Genomic DNA, 17,178 nt, shown 5'->3' with positions numbered 1-17,178 from the left:
GAAGTAGAGATATTGGATGCATCTGTAAACAGGATTGTATTTACACACACAGAAAAGATCCCAAATATTTTCCAGCTGTGTTTGCATGTACATTTGTAGCAAATGCCTCCATTTGGGCCTGTTTTACATGACTCACAGCAGAATTTCACAGTATTTCAAAAACCCCATACTAATTAGAAAACCACTCCAGGGTGTGTGTGGTTTTTGGAGTCCAAATCAAGAACTTGAAAAGTTCCACCATTGAAGGCAAGCACTATAGAGTATATGCAGTTTTATCAGCTATTGTGATCGTGTTCTTCAGGAGCATGTCTTGTTGGCACATACACAATTCACGCCATTCAATTTGATAGAGACATGAGATCTAGCTAAGTAATGTATGCATATGGGTATTTATTGCTTCTGCTGAAAGATTGTCAACCTTGCAGGAGATGGAGCTGCTTCTCCGCAATACGTTTGCATTCAAATCTTGATGGACACTGATATGATGGAGAGTATTGCCCCCTGTGTCAACCCCCAGGACTTATTAGACACTTAGATATGTACTTATTGAATTGCTGGTAAGTTTCAAAATTACTGTTAAGAATTCATAAGCGCATAAACACAACTGTTAATATTCGTACAAGAGGTTTTAATAACATTTTAAACATCAGACTGTACATTTAAATTTACATCATTCTCAAGATAAAAAATACTTTTCTTTTACAATATTTTTCATTTACAAACCATTTTTTTCCAGTGAAGCATTTTTGTTTTTGGCAGTAAAAATAGCTGCTACATATAACTTTCTCCTAACTGCTTAAAAGGAGTCAGAATTATTTCCAAAAATAGAATTCATATTTTAATCAGGATAGTTCATGAAGGGTGAGGGCAAAGGTTGGGGAATGGCCAACTGAAGAAAAAAAGTAAGGACTATACATATAAATTGTTTCCAAAAGGACATGCATAAAAGAGATATGCCATTAATAAATATATTTGAAAACAATATTAACATTTTCAATTTCAGTTAGAATAAAAGGCAAATTGGGCCTTTTATGTCCCAGGCTATATTATTAGTCTCTTGCAAAAAAAATGCTCAAAGTGTTTTTCAGCCAGCCATGAATTATTCTCCTTGCACAAAAAAGGCACTCAACATGTGCCTATGTGATTTATCAACTCCTTCAGTAGATTAAATACTTGTTCCACGATGCTTAAGTGCTGCTGTTCTGAAATGAAACCTTAACTTTCCTCCTCTTTCAGATGCTTATATGAGCTTAAATTACAATATACAATATGTTAAATAGGAGCATTAAATTGCCAGAGAATCATTATGAACGTGCTTATATACAAACACAAATTGCAGACTTTGAAATGGTACATATTTCCTCCCTCTTTGTGAGGACTCTCTGCCACTGCTCCACCTGGCTCTGAGACTACAGTTTATTTGCGGAGGGCACATGTGCTGCTTTGGCAAGAACGCCCAATGCAAATTCAACTCAGTACCCAGACTTAAATAAAGGATGCCTAACCTTCCCTCTCTTAAATCACACGTCATGACATATAACATCTGCAAGGTTGTTATTTTAGGGTTTGTTCAAGCTAGAAATTCTGGTGGCTATCAGCCTTTGGTATGGGTAACACCCTTAATTATATGGTGGTATAAATAACCAGAACTCTAAACCCTGGAGTACTTTCGTATCTTCCAAGTTACAGCTGGGAACTGTGTTGACCTCACTCGTTGCTGCTCAAAAGGTTGGACACATCAATATCTGAAGCCATGGTGCCCCCAAATACGGCCATTTCTCTTTCCTTGGACTTCACCTGGTTCACAAAATCACTTCTTTTAAGGTCTTTTACAGCGCCCCACTCCAAACAGCCAGAAGGTAAAACTAATGACTGGTGCAGGAGGTCCCAGTTCACAGTTCATGCGTTGTTGCATTCTTCCATCAATGCTACAGAAAATTGCAACGCTCAGTCTTCTGTGTCTGGCTGCACTCCTAGCATTGCATGCAGCTCCTCTGCTGTATAGCCCAACAGATTATGTAGGTCACATACAAAACGGTATACGTAGCGCTTCCCTGAAGTCTTGTGTATGATGTTCTTGTCATAGTAATAGCGGAGGCCGCGGCTCAGCTTCTCATAGTTCATTTTGGGCTTGTTTTTCCTTCTGCCCCATCGCCGTGCAACCTTAAAGGAGAAAAATGTGGTAAGAGTTATTAATATTCAAGGCAACCGCTGAAAATCTGGATTTTAGGAATGGAGTCATTTAGATTATTCCAAATGCCATGTTCTTTAAACACTAGCACATCCACAAGGCCAAGTTAACTGGAGCATACTAGGAACAACAAGTTCAAAAGGGAAAGGTGGAATGAAATGCCTAATCCTTAAAAGCTTAATGAATAGCTAAAGACATCTAGGGCATCTAGAGAGTTACAAAAAAAGGAGGTTTTAAATAATGAAATACTTCCAAGTCACACTTGAATTATGAGAATTATGAGTATATCTGAAGTGAAAAGCTTCAACAAATTAACTTTGCTGCAGCATTTTTATAACTGAAATAATTTAAATCATGAAGCAACCACTTGATACCTAATAGAATTCATTCATTCTCTCATTCTCATATAATGTTCCTATCCTGGTTCAGAGTTACCGTATGTCTTTAAAAAAAAAAGCAAGCTGGCCAACAAACTATACATGGGAAACAAGTTTTATACATCTAGTTAATACTGCTTATATTAAGGTGCAGAGTACAGGCTGTCCTTCCTCATAACTCCACCTAAGAGTAGGCGCCAAACAATTTCTATTCATGACAACTGAACTACTAACCTCATCTGGATCTGTTAATTTAAACTCCCATCCATCTCCAGTCCAGCTAATGAATGACTGACACGATTTGTCAGTTAGAAGCTCTAAAAGGAACTGCCACAATTGTATCGGTCCACTACCTGTTAATACCAAGATAAGATAAAATTATTGTATACTGTCATACATAAATTAATGTGTTAAAGAGACTAGCACTCAGGATTTTAGTATAATTGCTTAGTATAACTAAAGTCTTCCTGGGTAAAGGTAAATATGACACCAGAAGTTGAATCAGAAAAAATAAAATATACAGCTGTAGTTAACAGGATTTTCTTACAGTAGATCTGGATTCCCAATCTTAAAAAATTCATGGCAGCAACTTGAAGGAAGCTTCCTGCTCTCCAAACTGTTGGCTATACTTTGCAGTATCCCTTATGTTTCACTCTGAAATCCGCCCCAACAATTGAATTTCATCTGAAACATGGATTTCAGAAAAGAACTTGCACTGGGCACAAAAGAATTGTTGAATTCTGCTGTCATTTAGCTTTCATACACACAGAAAAGTGTACAAATAGTGGCTTTAATTAATCTTTATTTTGACGGTAGTCCGATATTGCTCCAGTTACATTTGTAATGGCTACCTCTGTTGTCATTTCACCTAAATAAAAACGCACCCCCACGGGGCATTATGCAATCGGTGAAGGGGCAGAAAAGCCCCAGAGGCAAAAAACAAAAAAGGTCAAGGAAAATATTGTAGTACTTGCCTGTAAACCCAGCTAGAATTGCTGCTGGTATAACTGGTTTCCCTTGCTCCACAGGGTCACTCCTTTCTTGAATGTAGTCTTTAAAGGACATTGTGGGTTTGTTCAGACACAAGGACTGGCTGCAGTCATCATCAAAACTCTCATAAGATGGCACACGCTGGACATCCACCAACGAGGACTGGCTGTTCCAAGACTGCAGCAATGAATCTGAGCCTTCATAACTTTCTGTGCCACTGTCACTTGAGTCATGCTCTTTAGGTTTACCTGAAAGTATGGAAAAGTCAAAAGTTTGGGTTCACTCAAGTTTTTCTTTGTATTAGTATCGCAGCTAAAAAATGGAAATGATAGGAACACCCAGGTTTGAATGGATGAGGCTGAGAATACAGGCTCAAAACTGCAATCTTAGGCTGGATCGAGACATATCAAATAAGTGTTTCAGTTAAATGCGTTGTAAATTAAAACAGAGAAAACAGGTGGCACAATGTTATATCGCATATACAACGCATATCAATCGCATTTTCCTTTGCCAGTCTAGCTGAGTCCTTAATTCAGTGCAGCAAGCCAATGAGAATGCAGCTTAGTTTCATCTCTTTTCTTTTTAACAGTTAGTCTGCCCCACTCCACCAATTAAGAACTCAAATTAAAGAGGTTGCAATCCATCGTAGTTCAGATTATGTTTAAGTCCGTCAATTTTGCCCAGTTGTAGTCAGTAAGAATACTACTTTGAATCCAAGGGTTTTACTTAATAGATCAGCACATCACTTGAAATTGACTGCAACACCTCAAGGACCACTTCTCCTCATATGAAACAACCTGGCCCCTGTAATCATCATATGAGGCCCCTTTTCTTTGTTACTATGGTATGCATTTTTGTTTATATATTGTAAATCGCCCTGTGATCTTCAGGTGAAGGGCAGCACAGAAATAATTAAGTAAGTAAGTAAGCTTATGAAATTTATAGCTTAGTTGCCAACAGCTTAACAAGACAGGTTTTTTTTCTTTAACAAATTGTACTGTACTCCGTTGACCTATCAAAAGGCACTATGAGTTCTCAGCATCTCAAAATAATGATTTGTGGTTGAGTAATAAAGAAGTAAGTTGGGTTGCTAACTCAGAAACAATAAGCTTGGGTTTTTTTAAATACATAATTGCTAGAGCACATGTTAGGAACTGTATTATATTCATGTTTATTTCTCGGAATCTTCTATACTGTAAGCATTATGAACAACAAGGGATCATAGGGAAGTGCAATCTTACCAGAGTTATCCAACATCAAGTTCAAGTTGTTTCTTGCGAAGTCCTGGTTCATGGAGCAGTAGTTCACATTGACAGTTTCTAACTGTGCTTTAGGAAACATCTGATATTCTTGTTTTAGGTTAACTACATTTGGTCCAACAGATGTCTGACATAGGTCATCCAAAAGACTGGATTTTGGATAGCTGAGGGCTTTTGGATAGCTGGGCACCTGAGCACAATACTGTGCTTGTTCTATGTTAATACCTGGGGAGGAAATGCACATTTGTTTTTATAATACTCATTGCAGACTCCCCTAGAACAGTATCAGAGGTCAAGTAGAGCAATACATGTATGGCCCTAACACTTGTTAGCACAATGTCAAATGCCAAACATGACAATTAGTCAACTCAATCTCCCCTGGCATCTATAACCTTCTCACCTCTCCCCAGGCAAATATATTGGGGTTTTTCCTTTAAGTTTCTAGTCCTAACACATCAGCATTTTGAAGCATATCCATTCCATTTATCACCAGTTCCTGGCAAAAAAACATACACCCCTCCCCAAATAACTTGACTACCTCCCTCACCCGTCTGAAAGTAAAAGGTATATAAAGCAACTTTCTGTAGATTGCTGAATATGCACATGCAATTTCATCCAGGGTGTATACTCTGTACAGCACAGGTATGAAATTGGCTATCTACTGACATCAAAAGGAAATTCAGTCTTTCCAGCTTTCCTTAACTGTTGTAATTAGCCTAATTAAAGATACTTACCTAATGTGTTGTTGTTGACCCAGTGCATGGATGAAGTGAGATGGGCGTTTTCCATATACTGATCTTGTGGCTTTTCTTCACTGTCTGGAAATAGAAAAAGTATTTGTTTATACATTTTGGACAGGGGAATTTGCTTTCATCTGTTAAAAGGCAACATGTGACATTTGTATAACACTTAACAAAAAGTTTAGCATTTACTTTTGCAAGTTTACCATCCACTGCCCCCAAACAAAACTTGTCATATGTTTCCTGGCTCATGCCACTACTCTGGTTAGACTTATTTACCTTTTATCATTTGATCCAGATGTTCCCAGAGAATATCACCCACATAATCAGGTGCCAATTCCAAGAAGCGCTCCTTTCCCAGTCTGCACAACTCTTGCCCATCCATGGCAAACCTCTCAAAGTTCACATTTACCAAACTAAATTCATTGGTGGCCCAGATAAGCCACTGGCACACCTGATGATGTGACCATAACCACGGATCTGCAAGGAGCAAGACAAACAAATTAACATTAAGGAAACTCTCTGCAGGACACACACTTATGCCTACTGGCTGCTGCCTCTTTTACTAACGCCTCTCCATATATTCTTTTGAGAAGCATCCAGTAAACTAAACCTACACCAAGCTCAGGCTACAATCCTCAAAAGATCATTTGCAAGCATTTAGTTTAGTTCAGAAACTCTCATTTTGTTTACTGGTATTATAATAAAACTACCTTTCTAAGGCTAATCAGTGTAGTCTTTTGCATTAGAAATAAAGTACTTACTATTTGGAATACCCAGTCTGCGCTGTTCCTTTGTGAAACCACTGAAAGTTGCTTTTAAGGCCTGACTCATCACAGCCTTACTGCATGGGGTTAAGAGAGGCAATTCACAGCTGTTTGATTCTGAAAGGCAGAAGAGTTGCAATACTTTAGAAAAGGGAAAGGGGGGGAATGTTTAAGTTTCTTCTTTCTCAACAGCAGCAATGCTTTGTTATTAATATAGATTTTGGACCCAACTGTATTCTTTACAGAAGTTGCCAGCGACGTAGTATTAGAAGAGACTAGCAATATTTCAACACTAGAAAAGAACATAAAGTAACCGTGTTTAGAATTGTTTGCAGAAACATAGTAATTATTCCGAACTTGTTATTTAGCTCTGCATTCCTTCAGGACAGGATCACCAGCATTGCTATCAATGATTTTAACTCGCTTTTTGTAAGAAAGAGTTTGCCTTTGGTATACGGAGTCATAATCATTTCAAAACCACAATACTTCGCTTATCTATGTTCTATTGACTATTTCGTCAGGTGTACAGCACTATTATGGCAAGAACAGTGTTGCTGCAACTGGGGCTCTGACGAACTATCTGAATTCATTTACTGATAGGCTACCTGCCAGTGTGACTTTCAGAGTAAAATACTACTTTCATTATCAGAAGAACTAAATGAACTTTGCATCCTGATCAGTTTCAAGCCTAGGACCAAGAAAGCAGTCATAGTGCTCCTTTGCTTGTAATGGCTTTGCCATTAATTCCAACAACTATGCACATCTTTGTACTTTGCTAGTCAAGCTAATGGAGCCACATGCACAATCTGGACTGAGAATTTTAAATTTATATTACGAGGGGTATACCTGTGCCCAACTCTACCAAGACATTTCCTACATAAGCACTATAGTGGAACCTCTACTTACAGACATAATCAGTTCCGGAGGTCTGTCTGCTGGTCAAAACAGTGCGCTAGAAGAGGCGTCTTGTGCACGTGTGCATTCAGCAGTAGTGCGCTTCTGCGCATGCGCAGACGGCAGCAGCCATTTCTGCGCATGCGCAGATGGCAGAAGCTGCTTCCACGTACGCGCGAATCGTGGCAAACCCGGTGTTTACTTCTGGGTTTGCCGTGGATGCAACTTGGAAAGTCCGCGAGATGAGTCGTATGTAAGTCGAGGTTCCACTGTACTCAAATTAATAGGAGCTACACATGAGCAATGACTTTGCTTCAACGCTATCCTATTATGAATAAGAGGAGATGCCCACAGATTGTGCCTTCTCTAATTTTACATACAGGTGACTTCGGACCACATCCTGTTTTAGAGTATTCCATTCTATTAACTAGCATGACAGTGGTGTTACATTTATTAAACTGGTATTTACCATAAGAAATAGAATCAAGGCCTGTTGGCACTTCCTGGACTGTCTGATCTTCATTTAATGAGGGAAAGTATCCAGTAAACAAAGAATTTCCACCTTCAAAGCAATCAAATGCAGGCTGCCGCTGAAAAAGAAAATACAAGAAGTTCAGTTTGGATATTTTAGTACACGCACAAGTTTATAGTGCAAATGTGATATGGTTATGTAACTCATTGTTCCAGGAATCTTAACAGCTCCATTCTATGTTAAGCAGCCATTTCTTAGTCAGTATCATTTCCCTTGAAACTGACTAAGTACATACAAAGGATTGACGTTGGATTTCCTGATTTACTAAAATCTGTAGCAGTAGTTCAAATAGGAAGTTACAAAAGCATCTTCAGATTCATAATGTCATGGAGCATATCCTTGCAACACTTTAAAAGCAGAATCTGAAATTTGAATTAACAAAGGTTTAGGTATTATTTTAAAGGATTTGCTTTATTTTATGAAGCACTGTTCGCATTTGAATGACCACATAGCACTATAAATTCTATTAAGGGGGGAATAGGTATGGTCTAGACTCTAGAAAACAATGGTAGACACACATGAAATCTGAACAGTAATCTGAGGTTTGAGGTTTTATAATTATTTACTTTCCTAAGTAACTTCCTTTTTATGAAGCTATTCACCAGAATAGTTTTATGAAATGCACACTAACTGCATACTGATATACAGAAACTGCACACTAACCTTTCTTCTAAATTGTGTATAATATGTATAAGCACCTATTTGATAAAACAAAAATCACACACACACGAGAATACAACACTACCATCTTTGTAGCAGCCATTGTAAAGCAAGTCTGAAATAAAAGATTTGATACATTCCACTATTTTTTTCACCCACTAACTCACAAACATAGCCGTTCACTGAAATGTTTTCACATCATTAAAATGGTTAGCTTGTTGAGGTGTTAAGATAGACTTCCAAGAACAATGTGTTTGACTCTCTACTGCTTTTATTAATATATTTGTATTCAAATGGTCAGGGAAGCAGCATATCTATGAAGTTTGGGTGCCAGTTTTGGGTAACTTCTCTAATACATTGCTACTGATTTCACCTTTTAAATTCAAAAAAGCATATCACAGGGTGGAAAAGCCAGCACAAAGTACATCTCTCAGATGTGTGCCTCTATTGGCTGGTTTTAGCCCAACACTTATTTAGTCAATGTGATTCAGTCTAGAACAAAGAAACTGTTCATATAGACATTACTCCAATAAGAAAATTCAGCTTTAAGAACTTAACTTGAGCAAGTTGCTGTACAAATGAAATGATTAATAATAAGCCAGCTGTCTAGCCTTCTAACAACATAAATTCTTTCAATGTTAACTGATAAAAGATCTGAGTCAACACTTTCAACATAATCTGGAAACTCCTGTGTTTTGTGTAAACAAGTGACCCTTGTACTGAGTCACTGGAAAAAATGCAGCAGAATTAAGAGTGAGTAAAAGGCATGCTGTACTGAAAAAATGTTTTGAATATGAAACTAAACAGCACAACGAGCACGTTAAAAGCATAGACACATAAAAATCCTGAACAAATGAGGAACAGTTGTACAATGTTGGAACTGTGCCCAGAAGGCCAACGTAAGTCAACCAATATGCCTTCAATATTGTTTGTGACTGGCCTACCAGCCAAGAAAAGGTTAGCAAGCATCTTCCATAAGGCCTACATTTATATTCTTTTGTCTTAACTAAGTAAAAACCTTGAACAGTTTATTGCTAAATTAAGACATAGCTTCATTTTGCTAAATTATTCTGTCTCCGATTCCCTCAAAGGATTGAATGTCAGGCAGTATTGAAAGAAATCAATAGTGGAATTTTTAAAGAGACATTAGTTGTTGATGTCACAGTAAGCCAAAACAAAAGACAAAGCACTTCTCATAGAGGACTTTGAATTTTTAAACTACAGGACAGTTAGGGTGTAAATACAATCAACTGTACATAAAAATGCTACTTGACACCAGCACATTAAGATTTTGGCTATCTCAACAGTGCATTTATTTTATACACCTGTCTTGGTGAGATCACCAGGCAGGATTTGGCTTTCAAATTGCATAGCAAATAAGAAAACAGTTTCTGTTATTCTCTTTTCAAATGTAGAAAGCCTATATGCAAATGTAAAAATAGTTTCATGCATGCAAAATTAAAGTGTTACTGAAAATGTTTGTTTTTCACAACTCACCTTGAGCAGTCCTCTATATGCATTGCACACAGGTGCTACCTGATCCATGTTCTTGATTCCAAAGTCACTCATCTAAAATGAGAAAAGATTATATATATGAGAGCTATTTGTTGACAGGGGGGAAAACCCTTTTGGCTCATGCATGAACAGTCTATCTGCTGCAGTTTACAAAGGTCATACATGAATGTCACCAATTTCCTTCATTCAGAAGGGAGAACATAGGAGAATCAAATCAAGAATTATTATTTTAAAACGTTCTAGCCGCACTAAATTAAACTTTAATGTCCCAGCTCCAAAGAGTTACATAACTAGCTTTCAAACATCACCCCACCTCACAGAAATATTTTGAAAGAGGGTAATTTGCCAAGCTGTATGTGATATGGCTTGGTGGGTGGAGGGTGTGCCACTGACCAATCCAAAACTCCAACAATTAGTATGTCAGACTTGGCTATTTTAACTTACAAGTTACAACATAATGTTCTACCAACACAGAACATTTTTTTATTTTTAAAGATCATTATATACAATTGGGTGCAACCATCAAAGTACTCACTTTGAGAGAAGACTAGGCATCAAACACCAAAATACCAATCGCTACAACAGCATCTTGACATGTATGCTATAAAGGTTACGTTGATGCTGCCTAGTATTTAACTTACAATAAGGATTATGAAATAGGGAGGCATTTTGGCTCAGTGGCTGGACTTTGGTATGGCACTGTGAAATACAAGTTCAAATCAACAGTAAGCCATGAACACAATGGGTGGTCTAACAGCATCTCAGCCAAACCTATGTCACAAGATTGTTGTGAACACAATATTTCATTTTTGCTCTACTTCATTTCTATTGATGAAATCTCTCTGTATGCAGAATGACTCCCTTCAGCTTCTGCCAAAAGTATAGACTGTCTGAATTATAAATTATTACTGAAACACTATAAAATGCTATTGCTATCTAAAGATGGTATTATTCATCATCCACTCATCATGAACAGCTGAATACTTAAGTATGCATGGCCTTAAGTGAGCTTTCCCAAAAATCCATAAAAGTAAGCGTACACATAGATCAAACAAGAAAAAAGGTTTTAATACTTTTTTCAATTCTTTCTAAAATCTCCCCTCCTTTTTTTGTTCACAGTACGAGATCATCTAAAAAGAATACTGTTGGAACTTAATACTGATAGTCATTTGAAAACTAAAGAATTGTTAGAGAGTAATGACACAGCAAGCAGCACCTCATCATCCTAATCGCATCCATTTGGTTAGAGAATCTCCCAGCTATTAGTGGAATTTACTTCCATATAAGTGTCCTTAGGGTCATCACTCTTCATTAAAACAATTACTTTAGAACAGATATATTTTATCGGACCTAGTTCCATATTTTTGTTAGCCTTAGAAAAGGTACACTCTAGTTTCCTACCAACTCAAACACCAATTTTGTACTCACTTGCTCCAATTATCCAATCAGGCCTATACAACCTACAGGCCTGAAGTGAAATAAAACCAGAGCCAATTCTTATTAGCCTCCATTAATTCTTAGTCCTACTAAATGTAAGTAGGCTGCCCTGACTAACTACCCATGTTTCAAGCTCAGCCTTGGGCAGTGGTGTTGTCTGTGCCACCCCACCCCACCCCCCCACTTTTGGCTCTAGACTCTAGAGAAAATGTGAGCCTTGCCCTTGGGCTGTTCTTCCCCAGCACTACCTAATGATCAACTTTTCACACCATAAATATATTTTACTAGGGGTTTCCACAGGCAAACTGTACACACCACTGTAGACATCTCCTCTATTTCCCCATTCACTATAATGGAGAACCTAAAAATAGCTTTAAACTTTTCTCATTTTCGCCAAAGTGGATGAGATTTACAGGTACAGGAGCTCCTCCAGAGTGGATTAAGCTTGCCAAATTGCAGGCAAATAGATCCGGGGGCTTTTTGTGGGGAAAGTAAAAGGCATTCATTTTCTTCCATAATCTCTTATGAAAGCAGAGCAGGGGTTTCTCTCTTGCTCTTTCTTACCTTAAAACAGTTAAGAAGTGGTTGGGTCATGTGTATTCTTGATTCTAAAGTTTTAAAAACTCTGCAGTTTCACATAGGGCCTAGTTTCTGGTGCCCTTCAATAGATCTTACAGACCTTGCCTGTGTCCTCTGATAGGCCACAGGACTCCAATACAGGCTTTAAATCGTGATGCTTTTGTAGAACACTCCTGTGGAGTTCTGAAGAGCTCTGGGTTTGTTTGTGTTAAAGCAGAACGATGAAGGTTTTTTTTTAACACCTTAACTTTCATTATTTTTTTGAAAAATACCTCTATTGCTGGGCTTAACAAAGAACAACCCAGAGTCTTCCGTGCTCTGCAGGCAACATGCTGGACAGCACCACTTATTGCAAAGCCCACAAACCTAGGATAACTAGATATACAATGACATAGTAATTCTGTGTTTAAAAACCTAGAAAATAAAGTGACACTCTGTGCAAGCCCTGTTCTAAACTGGGGGGCGGGGCGGCAATTGCCTACATCATGTTTTAACAAGACTTCACTCCAATTCGCTTCTTTATTCAGCTCCCACACATAACTGATGCACACGCTATTTGATTATTGTTGGGATAAAGGATTTAAGGAGACGAAGAGCAGACTGCACTACAGTGAGGGGAAATGATAACGTACTTTATATTTAATAGTGCCAGGAACAGTATAATGTGAGGTCTCTGACTAAAACTCTTAAAACTACTGTTGATGGAACTGTGATAAGACCTGAGTACATTAACTCAACAAGAGAGGATCAAAGAGAAGGCTATAAAAGCAAGCTTATGGGGCGTTGTTCAGTTCGTCACAATTGAACACAAATGTTTTATAGTAATGCTTTGGCACAGAGTTGGTTTAACCCTTATCTTTCAGACTGGTTATCAGTTTCCAGGAATGCAACTGTGTATCCACCTCATGTACTTTGCGTAAGGAGGTTATCAGCCAACAGATCAAAATGCTGTAATTTTAGTGTAGGGTTTTCCCCCCTTAAGAATTCCACACCTGGCATGAAAAGGTAAGAACATGGCCCAGGTTTTTCTCCCTTATGTCAAGTCTTTAAAATCCCTGACTATTAAAGTGGAAATCCATTTTAATTTAGTGTCACTTTTAGTTGTCTGCTCATATAGAAATCTGTATTGATACTGAATTTTAAAACCTCAGGTTTATATAATGAGCTATTTAAACTTGAAAGAATTTATGTGGTAAGTATGAAATACTTTATATATTAATTATACTGGGCGAACTCCTGGTCTCTGTGTGTTTTCAAACATACATGGGCTCTCTCTCCTCCTAGTCAAAAATACATTTTTTTCTGATAGCTCCACTGACAGTTCTTTCAAAAATCAAATTCCAACAAGCAATGCTTTCTTAGCTTCAAGAGAAGCTTTCTTTTCAAACAGCTTTGTTTATGTAGTTTCCTGAGGTTCAGCACTGGCTACAACTGCATTTTATATTAAAACTGGGTATTATTGACCAAAATCTCCTGAGCTAAATGGGTTCCTGTAAATAAGCATCTTCGACATAAACGACAAATATAAAGAGCCCTTGCCCAACTAATTAGCTGATATTTCTTCCAGTAAAATATAAATAAATGTTACTGATGTTTAAGCAAGATTTTCCTGCATTCATTCATTTTCTGGAGAAGTTTCAGTTACATACATACTGCCATGACTGTAGCATGTTTAAGAAAAGCCATATGTAACACGTGGTGCTCAATTGTACAAGTATGCATAGGTATATCTTCTGGGTACATTATTTATAAAGGGGGAAGGGGAATAGGTGAAGAGATAAACAGCCTGTTGCTTGTTGTTACTCTCTAGCAAATCATAGTATACCAAAAAACAAGTCTTGAGGCATATACTTTTTGTGGATAAAACTAGGCCTTACTTTTCCATTTGCCTTATAAACGCATGGTCAAGCTAGCAGGTAACTAAAAACTTACTTATGTGTAGGTGATTGCCAGAAGCAGTTAATGCATTCATGGTCAACATTTAGTAACCAAAACGTTAAAATACTAAAAATACTAACTATAAAAGATCACTAATGATTTTATCCCCTTGTCCTTTTCAAAGCAACATTATAAACAAGTTAATTTCTTACAAGAAAGTTTAAAAGCCTAATCAACAGTGAACCAGTATTAATGTGAATATGCCACACAAACAACCTATTCACTCTCACAAAAGGTACACAAAAATGCAGCAAGACATTTAGCTGTTTTTTTTTGGGGGGGGAACCCATACAGACATAATTTTTTTAGGGCAACAATTTCCTTCTCTGATCCTGCTCATATCCAAAGAAACATCCATTAAGTGTCATTAGCACGTGGGTCAATAGCATTACAAGATTCATTTATATCGGAAATGAAGACTAATGCGGTAAAAGCCTTCTGCATGCAACACTTTATGCAAAAAAGGAATAGTGATCAAACTACAGATACTGTGACACTTGATCTTAACAGCCCAAATATTTACCAGACTTAATATTTACCAGAGTAAGCAAGAAGAACACACTAAAAGTGGGGTTTTTTTAAAAAAGGTTGTTTTTCAAACTCCTATCATTCATCTTATATGCGCCTCTCCTCTTTCTTCTAATCACATGGAGATCAACTGACTTGCAAAGTTAGATCTGAATTATTCTAGTTCACGGACCCCATTCACAAATCCAAACAAAAATAAATTACACCAACGCATTTTTAGAAGAGCTGCTCTAGTAAAACCGAGATAAGGCCAAAACAACTGCTTTGCCGGGCCGGGGAGATTTTCGCCTTTGATCCCGAAGCACACCAGAACAAGCATTTTCAAGGCAGAACTGATGGCCGAAATCCCAAGAGCCCAGTTCAGAAAGAACTCAAAGAAGCTTCCGGGAAAGCGGAAAGACCTGTTACTCGCTAAGCAAAGCAACGCCTGCTCCCTCGCTCCGCCGGGATGTGCCCGGCATCCCTACGACGAGAACCGTCGTGAGAGAAAGAGAGAGAGAGAGAAAAACACACGGAACAGAAGACCCGTATCCGGCTTGGCGAGATGCTCTTCCACCACAAACGCCGATTAGCGCCTCTGGCCCATAGAGCACGACAAATCCCTGGCCAGAAAGGCTGGGGGAAAGGGCACGGCGCTCTCCGTCTTCTCTCCGCCCCCGCCCCCCACTCTCTCTCGCCCACCTGCGCCCCGTCGCCAGTTACCTGAGCCCGCCTGCCCGAAGGCGCCTCCCTCCAGCCCAGAGAAGCGCGCGCGCGCGCCAGCCTCCCCGAGCCCAGGTTCCCTCGCTCTCCCTCCCTCCGTCTCCCGGCTTGTGTTTGCCGCGCCCGGCGGCCTCGCTCGAGGTCCCTCACCTGGCCGAAGAAGATTCGCACTCCGCCCCGTCGAAAAAGCGCCTTTGCTTGCGGACACCCCCAAAAAAATATCCTTGCGCGGCAGCCGAAGGCGCGCGCACAAAGCACACGGCGACGTTATCCCAACACGGCTCCGGAGGTGGAGGAGGAGACGACCCTCCCGGCAAAGCACCAGCAGCCGCGGCCGAGTGAAAGGGGCGAAGAGGCTCTCAAGCAAACTCCCAGGCCGCCGAAGGACGTGTGTGCGTGTGTGTGAGGGAGCTCGAGGTGGCTTCCCGCCGGCGCTGCTGGTGGCCCTGGAGTGACTGCGTTGCGCTGGCGCGGGTTGGGCACGCCTGGCTTCTTGACGGGGCGAGGGCGGCGCCGAGGGAGGGAGGCGGAGCGCGAGCAGGAAGATCCGCCCCTCGGCTCTGCTGCTGCTGCTGCTGTGCTGCCGCGCCGCAAGCAGGAGAGCAGCCCCGGCTGCCTGCGTCCCCTCGACGGAGACGCCGGGAAGCCTCGAGGGGGAAGGGATGGAGAGGCTCAGAAGAAGCCTACTTCGCAGAACAAGGCGAAGGAAGACCAAAGCCCTTGATCTCTCTGAAACTGAAGCTTTCCGAGCACGTCGAGAGCGCAATGACGAGAGCCTTTTTGGATCAGACCAAAGGCCTATCTTAGTCCAGCATCCCGTTTCTCGCAAGGGCTAACCAGATGCCCGTGGAAGCCCCCAAATAGGAAATGAGCTTGCCCTGAGCTTATTGTTGTCATGCTCAGGAAGAAAATCCATAATTCTTAAGTTTATCTGTAAACTGTCGGGGGGGGGAAGCAGGGTATAAATAAATATTATAATCTTATTATTAATAATAATTTTATTATTTATACCCCGCCCATCTGGCTGGGTTTCCCCAGCCACTCTGGGCAGCTTCCATCTGAATATAAAAACATAATAAAATGTCAAGCGTTAAAAACTTCCCTATACAGGGCTGCTTTCAGATGTCTTCTAAAAATTGTGTAGTTCTTTGACTCCCTGAGTCTGATGGGAGCGCCCTACTGCCAAGAAGGCCTTTTGCCTGGTTCCCTGTAACTTCACTTCTGGCAGTGAGGGAACCACCAGAAGGCCCTGGGAGGTGATCCACAGAAAATATATATATATATTGCTCCACACAAAATGTATGAATGAATACACCTCTATCACCTCTTCCACCCCCCTTTTTTAAACAAAAGCCCCAAATGTTGTGGCCACTCCTCATAGGGAAGTTGCTAAAGCCCCATGATGATTTTGGCTATCCTTTTCTGAACATTGCCCAACTCTACAAGATCTGAGTGATGTGCTGACCAGAAGTGTATGCAATACTGCTAGTGTGGTTGCACCATAGATATGTATACAGGCATTCAATATTGGCAGTTATAATTTCAAACTTGTTCCTAATGATCCCTAGCATGGAATCGACCTTTTTCATAGGAAGGGCAGAGTACAAGGTTGATGGTAAGTGAACAGACATTTCTGAGAGAGAGTGAGGAAAGGCTACTTCAGGGGTCAGCAACCTTTTTCAGCCGTGGGCCAGTCCACTGTCCCACAGACCATGTGTTGGGCCGGACTATATTGGGGGGGGGGTGAATGAATTCCTATGCCCCACAAATAACCCATAGATGCATTTTAAATAAAAGGACACATTCTACTCATGTAAAAACACGCTGATTCCTGGACCGTTCACGGGTCGAATTGAGAAGGCGATTGGGCCGCATCCGGCCCGCGGGCCTTAGGTTGCCTACCCCTGGACTACTTTTTACCATTCATGATCTAACTGATAATACAAACAAAAGACGAGTTAATGCGCATTAAAGGATAGCTCGTTTTTTACTTAGCTTGAGGGTGTGCCACAAAGAGAGGAGTCTAACCCAAACACTGGAGCCAGCTTCAGTATATTTGTGGGGCTGGG

The 17,178-nt window shown here is 39.9% G+C and overlaps 1 protein-coding gene across 2 annotated transcripts; it reads right to left on the bottom strand.

The window, feature by feature from the left end:
* Positions 1 to 613: 613 nt before the first annotated feature.
* On the bottom strand, positions 614 to 15,625 carry ETS2 (ETS proto-oncogene 2, transcription factor). 2 transcript variants are annotated; one of them, XM_053386733.1, is made up of 10 exons: positions 15,260 to 15,625; positions 9,908 to 9,979; positions 7,688 to 7,808; positions 6,322 to 6,441; positions 5,837 to 6,037; positions 5,552 to 5,635; positions 4,800 to 5,042; positions 3,539 to 3,806; positions 2,803 to 2,917; positions 614 to 2,163 (listed from the first exon to the last, which is right to left on the bottom strand). In XM_053386733.1, exons 2-10 carry the CDS (start codon positions 9,977 to 9,979, stop codon positions 1,948 to 1,950), a joined length of 1,440 nt encoding a protein of 479 aa, XP_053242708.1. In that variant the 5' UTR covers positions 15,260 to 15,625; the 3' UTR covers positions 614 to 1,947. The 2 variants fall into 2 exon arrangements, with proteins under 2 accessions (XP_053242708.1, XP_053242709.1); XM_053386734.1 differs by lacking the exon at positions 15,260 to 15,625 and adding an exon at positions 15,110 to 15,130.
* Positions 15,626 to 17,178: the final 1,553 nt, after the last annotated feature.

The sequence above is a fragment of the Podarcis raffonei genome, chromosome 4, assembly GCF_027172205.1.
Source record: "Podarcis raffonei isolate rPodRaf1 chromosome 4, rPodRaf1.pri, whole genome shotgun sequence".
NCBI classification, from domain to species: domain Eukaryota; kingdom Metazoa; phylum Chordata; class Lepidosauria; order Squamata; family Lacertidae; genus Podarcis; species Podarcis raffonei.
The sequence above is the reverse complement of the archived record's forward strand: the minus strand, read 5'-3'. Positions and strand labels throughout refer to the sequence as shown.

Excerpts from the sequence above, each read along its gene's own strand:
- ETS2 (XM_053386733.1), bottom strand. The coding sequence starts at position 9,979 with ATGAGTGACTTTGGAATCAAGAACATGGATCAGGTAGCACCTGTGTGC. Across the intron at positions 7,809-9,907 it reads CATATAGAGGACTGCTCAAG|CGGCAGCCTGCATTTGATTG; the intron begins GTGAGTTGTGAA and ends TTTCTTTTTCAG. Across the intron at positions 2,918-3,538 it reads CTAGCTGGGTTTACAGGCAA|TGGACCGATACAATTGTGGC; the intron begins GTACTACAATAT and ends ATTAACAGGTAG.